At 40.7% G+C, this 8,630-nt stretch overlaps 1 protein-coding gene across 1 annotated transcript in view; it reads right to left on the bottom strand.

Annotated features, from left to right (window-relative positions):
* RPS6KC1 (ribosomal protein S6 kinase C1) overlaps nucleotides 1-8,630 on the bottom strand; it is a 174,788-nt gene that overhangs the window by 98,536 nt on the left and 67,622 nt on the right. Inside the window, exon 8 of the mRNA XM_019516441.1 lies at nucleotides 2,922-3,043. Coding sequence (XP_019371986.1) covers nucleotides 2,922-3,043 — 122 coding nt within the window. The remainder of the gene's footprint in view (nucleotides 1-2,921; nucleotides 3,044-8,630) is intronic.

The following is an 8,630-nucleotide window of genomic DNA, read 5'->3' as shown; positions in this document are numbered from 1 at the left end:
CCCAGTTCCATCTCCGCCTTGGCCTTCCTGACTGCCCCCCTGCATCCCCGAGCAACCACAGTATAGTCCTCCCTGCTGATAACCCCTCCCTTCAATTGGGTGTATGCCTCCCTTTTACCTAGGAGACATTCTCGGATGCTTCTGGTGAGCCACGGGGGCTTTTGCGCCCTCCTGCTCCCTTTGATCTGTGTTGGGATTACCTCCCTTTGGGTTATATGATTCTAACTTGCAGATGTTCACAAGATGTTTCACAGTTTCACAGTTGGTAGGGTTGGAAGGGACCTGAGCAGATCATCAGGAAAGAATGCTGGGGTCAAATGACCCTGGCTAGGTGATTATCTAGCTTCCTTTTGAAGACCCCAAGGGTAGGAGCGAGCACCTTTTTACTCCCTATGTATTTAAAAAAGGACTTCTTGTTATCTTTGACCCTGGTTACTAGTCCTAGTTCTATCTCCACTTTAGCCTTCCTAACAGCCCCTCTACTGTCTTGAGCAATGGAGGTATAATCCTCCTTGGTTATGGCCCCTCCCTTCCATCAGGTGTACACCTCCTTTTTAGCTTTCAGACGTTCCTGAATGCCTTTCTTTCCCTTACCACTGATTGTCACAGGATGGGGTCCCCAGGGATGGCCATGACGACCCTAGGGCTCTATGACCATGCCAATCCTGCGCAATAGGCACCCTTTTTCTTGCCTGCTATATTTTGTTGGTAATTACAATAAATAGGGAGGCTGCCATTGAGTTTGTGTTTAGACATGGTCCTGATGGACCCCAATGAACCCTATGCGTTTTTGGACCCCTTCTGGGTCTTGCTTAAAATGGTTGCCTCATGGAATACCCTCAGCCTTACGGGCTAGATGCATGACTCCAAAGCCACCCCTTTACCCTGCCCCAAGCCTTTCAGATGGTATTTAAATGTTGCCTGTCTGGGGCCTTGCTCTAGCTCAGCCTCCTGTCATCACCAGGCTCTCCACAGCTCTGTCTCTATCAGGACTCACACTGGTGCTGGGCTCTCTGCCCCCTTTGTCACTGCACCTACACTGGCGCTGGGATCCCCACACTGTAGTGGGCCCCCAATGAGGCCTCCTCCTTCCCCGATAGCCTCAGCTCGATCCACCAATTTATAAACAGCAACCAAAATATGAGACCCTAGTCTATAACATAACACAAGCAGTTCAGGGTGTACTCTGTCCCTTTAAAAGAGTCAAACTTCCCCCCAGCACTAAGTGCCTTGTAGGCCAGGGTCCCTGGTGAGCTCCTGGAGCCCCTTAATTCTACCAGAAGAACAGAAAGTCAAACATCTCCAGTTACCTTCCTCTGTAAGAGCTCCTTCCCCCTTGGCTGCTGACAGAGAACTGACCCTCTAGTCCCAGCTCTGGGGTTTATATGTGCCCAGGGCCCTGCCTCTTCTGGTCAGCTGACCACCTCTCATTAGCCTGCTGCCACAGTAACCTGCTCCTGTGAGGTTCCTGCCTGACTGCTAAGGTCCTCTCCCTAGGCAATTTCTGCCCTTAAAGGAGCAGGCACCTTAGTGCCCTGAGACGCTGATACACCAGGTAAAACTGCTGCTAGCACACAAAATGATACCTAAGGATATGCGGTTCAGTACCATGAGCACATTCCCTTGGTGACTGCAGAACAAAAACAGTAATAATTAAGCTATTCTGTTTCAGAGAAATTACTTCCCTTCCACCCCCCACCCCCACACACATTTTCTGATATGTAAAAGTGTGGTTTGGAATAAAATGAGTACAGGTTTTTATCACTTTATGTTGTACATGCATTCCTGGAAAACGGTACATAACTTGAATTTGCATAAAGGGAACGCACTTTACAATGTACCAAATAGGGATATGTTCCAAGACCTCAACTGTACTGACCCCCAGATCCATTTCTACCATTTTTACACGACAATTTTGGTACTCACAAGGTGTGTTTTTTTCACTTAAAATGGAAAATATTTAAAAGAAATGAGATGAATAGGATGAAAAAAAAATGTTTTAAGTGTGGACTTGTACTGTAGAAAGAGTTCGCCATCAAACTAATTATTTGATTTTTTTTAATTTACTTTAAACTAAGTAGCATAATTTTACCTGATTTTATATGGCTTTGCTTTTTTAAATAGCAATGTCTCCTTAAACCACTCTTAGGACTGTGCAAAAATTAGATGAAAGTCTTCTGCCTTTTTTTATCCTTACTTGATACAAATATAGACAGACAAGATGTTTAGAGCTTTTGTGTTTCGAACATGAGAGCCGTCAGTCATTGACAATCTCTCAGTTTAGTCTGCTGGCAGCAAATATCTAACCAGGTAAGTACCAAAGGAACTGACTGAAAAGGCAACACAGAAATTCCTTTAAGGTATCTTGGAACATGATTTTTTTTTTTTTTGCTCAAGTATAATTTGGTTAAAGAAGGGAAAGTACTTACACGACCCCTCAAAAAGGAATGTAATAGAGTTAGAACATTGAATACCCAAGCATAATCATGAGACGTGTGGGAGGAAACAGTCCGACTCATTTCAGACACATTAGTTTATAGAGAGCTGATGAAGCCAATAGCCCCTGCACTCACAGGATCATCAGGTAATCTGCTGATGGGGACAGGGTTTTTTAATTCAATATTTTGTAGTTTTCTAAATTTTTTAATATTGTTAAAATATCATGTACAGCCACTAAGTATAGCAAATGATGAAAGACTATGAAAATCCCACTCTCGCTTTTTACAAGCCAAGAACACTGAAAATTACAAAACATAAAATGAATCACCAAGAGGCTGCAAAGAACAGCCACTCTTCTTTTAAAACTATAACATCACAAGTGAGGCCAAAATATTTGAAGTTGATGAGAATTATACCCATACCCTATTTTAAGAAATTCAGTCTTGCAGAGATAGTTTCAGGTAAATTAAATCAAAGCCTACCGCAGAAAGGGATCCATCTTCAGTTGAAGATTTTTGGTAGAGGGTGGAAATTTTTTCAGCACGCATTAGATATTCTGCAGTCTTCCTCTTCACTGCTTCTCGACGTGTTGGGCTTGATTCACCTAGATTGAAAAATAGAAGGCTGTCACTCTTTAATAAAGGTGTACAAATATTTGGGATAAAGGGTTGCCTGCATCTTGGGTACTTTGGATTCAGACAAGCCAACAATATGCTTCCTTTTAGGTTTTATGTTCTGAGATTTAGGCAAAGATTCCATTTAAGCCTTGTTACATACTCAAATACTTAAAATCTCTTACCTTAGTTTCCCAATCTGGTATTAATTCCTATGGAAACCAAAGCAAGAAATGAAGCGAACAACTGAAATGGACTTTGTACCCATGAAAATCAAAGTAACAAAGATTTGGTATAAATGATTGCTAATTAAAAAGGTGGTGGCAAAAACTTGCTTATTTCTATCAACCTAATCTACACGTCAAAGAAAGACGGGTCAAAGATGCTCCGATTAGCCAACATACAGCAACAAGTGAAAGGGAGAGTTCTCACTTGCAGCTTTTTGCTGCTGTTTACAACCTTCCTTTTCAACTTAGAAGTAAGTACTTCAAAATAGAAGTAGTACATGAAAAAACAAGTATTTCAAAATACTTTACCTGGTTGAAAGCACTTGGTCGTGAGATTTATCTTTCCCAACGTGGTCAATGTGTGCATGTATCTCATGTATGTTATTGCCTACACACACACATCCTAAAATAAGGCCAGGATAAGTCAAAGACTTGATATGAGATTTTGCTTTTCTGTTCAGACATTCACATGCTAGGGTGATGAGCAGTAGATAATTAGCAGGCCCTACATCACTAATCTGAATTCAGACCTATTTGGTTGTGACCAAGAGTCATTTGCTAGCCTACATGAAGACAAAATGATTGTCAGTCTGGTTCCTACAGTATAGAGTTCAGAACACTGTGCTAAATAAAAATATAGCCATCACCACAAATGACAGTCTCAGAAGTCAGACCAAGGACCAAGATTTCATAATGAATTGCCCTTTCAGCCCAGGAGATAGACTTCTCAGATCAGGGTTGAATCATATAATTGAGGCAATAAAAGGCTTGCAGAGCTACTGTTTATGCTGTGTGTCGGTCTTGTGACTAAACAGAGGACCACAGGCCACAGTGCTGGCAATCCAGCACTGTTCATAAGCCTGAGCTCTGACAAGTAATCAAATCTTCACGCCTAATAAATGCTAGTAAAATAAAGGGTTATTTTGGGGTTGTTTTGGGGGAGGGGGGTTGGTTTGGAGGGTCTTTTGGCTGTCTTCTAAGACTGTTTACAGGCTGGAAAACCAGAAAAGAAAAATGGTAAAAAAGGAAAAAGCTAAAAATTAGGTAGGCAGACCAAATACTAATTGTATATATATATTCATTCTTATTCCATAACAGTTATAGAATAATAATAATTATAATTCTACATCGTCTGCGCCTCTTTAGAAAGTCCATGGAAGGAGACTTGCCCCACAAATAGTGAATAATTGCCCATACCAAAAGCAATCCTCTGGCTCATTCACCTATACTCCTTATGGAGATACACAGTGACTGAGACTTGGGCTCAAAGGCACCTTTCTACCATGCCACCAAGTTAACCACAAAAAGAACAGCCTTCACTAGGTGTATACCTTAGCCATAAGAAAACGGTAAAATGAACTGTTGTGAATCTTTTCCAATGAACCATACCCCGAACCCAAAGCAATTTTTCCACCAGAACTCCTGGAACACCGAGTTCAATCAGGTCCATTTCACACATTAAGTTTCTATTTTCTAGCTCTAGTCACTTTGGCCTTCTGAAGTATTCCCTCTCTTCCACATAATGGCTCACAGACATCTTGAGAGGCAACAGTGGCTAGAAAGAGGAGAGTTAAGTCTATGCTATTAGAGGTTCTATCACAAGCTATAATAGAAGAGACTTGGGGGGGAGAGCAGGAAACGTGCGCGTCTCCTGATGAAGGGATGCTCAGTAATGAGATTCTAATTCATAGTCTCCTTGCTCCTGGATGAAGGCACCCTCCATTAGGCTAAGGACTGCCAGCTACTCACCTCTACTCCAAGCAATAAAGCAGCAGGACAACAAGCCTAGTACAACTGCTATGTCAAAAATATAGTAAGCATTTATAAGCTATTAGATGGAGAGGAAAAAAATTAATCAGGCAATCAATGACAAGATGGAGCCCCCCAAAAGGAGTCAATGATAAGATAATGAAAATTCAAGTCCTTTCGCAAGCACCAGAAGATAAAGAGTGGACCTGTAAAAGAACACGCCATACCTAGCCATTACCAGCAGCTTCAACATCTTTCATATCAGTATCTCCTTCAGAGGAGCCTTGTAAAAAAATTTCCAGACCACACTGTCAACATAGTCTGTCCCACACAAAAGAAAAATAAAATGTGCACTGTTGGAAACTTGGGCTTCTGAAAAATCTAATGCAAATTGTAATTACAGATAGTCTGTAAAAAAATTGCAAAACAGAATACTTTCTAATTTCTTAGAATTTAGTTCCAACCCTGTCACTTCTGCCATACATTTAGTCTTTCTAAGGCAGGAAACTTGGCTTTGTACAAATTTTAGAGCTTGCTTCATCGGAGTCCCTAGAATTTCCAGCAAGACCTGGTCACTCAATGGAAGACAAATGAGCTGTCCTTCCTATTTAATTTCTCTTCAGCCAACATTTTCTTGAAACTAACTGGTATGGCATCTAGCAATTGAGCAAAGCACTGAGTTTAGAGCTATCATTAAAAAGGTCAAATTATTGCTAACTGTCAGTTAAATTTTCTTGATGTGGAAAGTTATCACTCTTCAGCTATTTTTCCAATGCTTCAGTAATTTGAGTAATTAGACATGAGACAGGATGTCCCTTTTCAGGTCTCTGTTTTCTCCATTTTCATAAGAGATTAACTTCACTTAGATAGAGAGAGCACATGAGAGAGAGGGGGGCTATCAGACACTAAATCTTAAAGAGTTAGGAGAGGAGAGGAGAGATGCTCATTCATTAAGATCTTTAACCAAAATAGAAAGAACTTTATTTGCAAAAATTTCTATTAAAAAAGTTTCACATCTCACTAAGGACTGACAGACCAGAACTCATTCCTTCCTTGCCAGTTCCAGGTCTAAGCACTTTAACACAAGGTATACTTAGAAGAATAACTTAGTTTGTGGAAGTAAAGTTTTGTTTCCATTGTATTAGTTTGGCCAAGAGCAATTATAAAAAAATACTAGCTGTATCCCATCTCAATTTCTCTTTTAAATACTAACATTTTTGGCCTTACAGACATGTATACTGCAATGGGGAAAAAAAAGTCAGCCACCAAATACTAAAGATATTTTACTTTTAAAAAAAAGCCATTTAAAAACCCTGAGCAAATCACTTAGAGGATGGCAAGTGATGATAAATTATCCAATAAGCCAAATTCAGTCTTCTGCATTTACCCCAGTCTTTCATTTCTTACATAATTTAAGAGGATACTAGTAAAAGTAGTAAAAGGAGGCGGCTAGGAAGGCTAACTGCACCTTGTCGTGCATCCACAGATGCATCTCGAGCAGGTCCAAGGAGGTGATCCTCCCCCTCTATGCGGCACTGGTCAGGCCGCAGTTGGAGTACTGCATCCAGTTCTGGGCGCCGCACTTTAAGAGGGATGTGGACAGCATCGAGAGGGTCCAGAGGAGGGCCACTCGTATGATCAAGGGACAGCAGGGTAGGTCCTATGAGGAAAGGTTGCGGGACCTGAACCTGTTCAGCCTTCAAAAGAGAAGGCTGAGGGGGGATCTTGTGGCCTGTTATAAACTGGTTAGGGGGGATCAGCAGGCGCTGGGGGAGTCCCTGTTCCCCCGAGCGCCGCAAGGAGTGACCAGGAACAATGGTCACAAGCTGGCGGAGGGAAGGTTTAAGTTGGACATCAGGAGGCGCTACTTCACGGTCAGGGCGGCTAGGGTCTGGAACCAGCTTCCAAGTGAGGTGGTGCAGGCTCCCACCCTGGGGGTTTTTAAGAGGAGGTTGGATGACCACCTTACTGGGGTCATTTGACCCCAGTGCTCTTCCTGCCATGGCAGGGGGTCGGACTAGATGATCTGCTCAGGTCCCTTCCGACCCTAGAAACTATGAAACTATGAAACCATGAAAAACCCTTATATTTCAGTTTTTCAAGCAGCAATACATATTCATAAATGCCAAAGAAATGCAAGGAGGTTATAGCTGTATGTTAGAGGAATAAAGGGATATTCAAGTCATGCAAAATACACATTTAAAAAAAATAAAGTGGACAAAATGTTTTTTTAATAGAAGTGGGGGGTGGGAGGTTGTTGTGTTTTCTAACATTTCCAGCATATTCCTAGCTACAATCATTTGGACAGCTTACAATGTCTTCAACCCATATATATCTTTTTCTACAATTATTTACACCTTGGAAAGAATACTTTTTAAACCATAAAAACAGGAAATATTTAGCTGTGTCAAAGCCTTTGATGAATCTTCACAACTGCGCATACAAGCTTATCCTGCTTAAAACTAATATTGATTTTTCATTTAGGTTCTTTCCTACATACTAGAAGATTTGTGTTTCGTCTGATCAGGATCAAAGCTTTTTCCCCCCTGATCATGGAGATTAAATCAGCAATGTCATTTTAAATGTTTAAAAACTACACTGCTAAAGCAAGATATAAGAGTGTGGTAATGCTGATGACAGAGACCTTCAAATAAAAACCCTTCGAGATTCCTCATTGCAATCTCTCTCTCTCTCCCCCTGCCTTTGCTATAGAGCAGCTGTGCCTCACGCAGATTCACATGAATGAAAATATTAAGGCGAGAAACCACCCACTTAGTTTATTTTCCATATGACTTTCCTGTAATTATTTTGTAAACTGTTCATACAACAATATATAAAAACATCTGCAAAAACAGGTAATTAATGTGTCAAGCCAAACTAATGCATTTTTTATGGTGTCCATGCTTCGTCAACTGTAATTATAACTCTTTTTAAGCAAATGATGATGTGTTTGTTGCAATGTGCAAGTGGTTATTTTAGATGCTCTGTTTACTGTTACTGCAAACAGAATATAAAAACTCTACAGCTACTTTGCCACACATACAAGCCTCCATCTACACAAGCAGGCACAGGCTGCTCTCTCATTTTCCAAAAGCTTGATATATTTCAAAGAAATAAAAAATTTCTTAAAATAAAAATTGATGTTGGAAGGGCTGACCAGACCACCCTCAACCAATTAATGGCAGCGAGTAAATATAGGATATTAAACCGATATCCAGCAACTGTTCTTTAAATTTTATATTTAAGGACTATTCAGCTTTGACATATTCACTAAAATGAAAATTCCCAACAACATTCCAATTTTCTTGAGGTTCCAACATACAGTAAAAGCATGAATCTCAAAGTTAGCATGCCACCTGGGATATCCTTACTTCACCCTATTCCTTTTCCTGTGGTAAAGTGATGAAAATATATATAAGAGCAAGAAACATTTCGACAGAATGGATACAAAAAAGGTAGCACATGGAATACGAGGAATACTATCAACTGTCCCAGTCAAGTATCTCTTTCTCATTCGGGATGTCTCTCTTTCAAATAGCAACCAGCAGGATGGTGATATGCTGGTTACCTAAGCCAGAGTTAGTTACTTGTTCAGTCATTA

The sequence above is a fragment of the Gavialis gangeticus genome, unplaced genomic scaffold, assembly GCF_001723915.1.
Source record: "Gavialis gangeticus isolate Ggan-Ray unplaced genomic scaffold, GavGan_comp1, whole genome shotgun sequence".
Lineage (NCBI taxonomy): Eukaryota > Metazoa > Chordata > Crocodylia > Gavialidae > Gavialis > Gavialis gangeticus.
The sequence above is the reverse complement of the archived record's forward strand: the minus strand, read 5'-3'. Positions and strand labels throughout refer to the sequence as shown.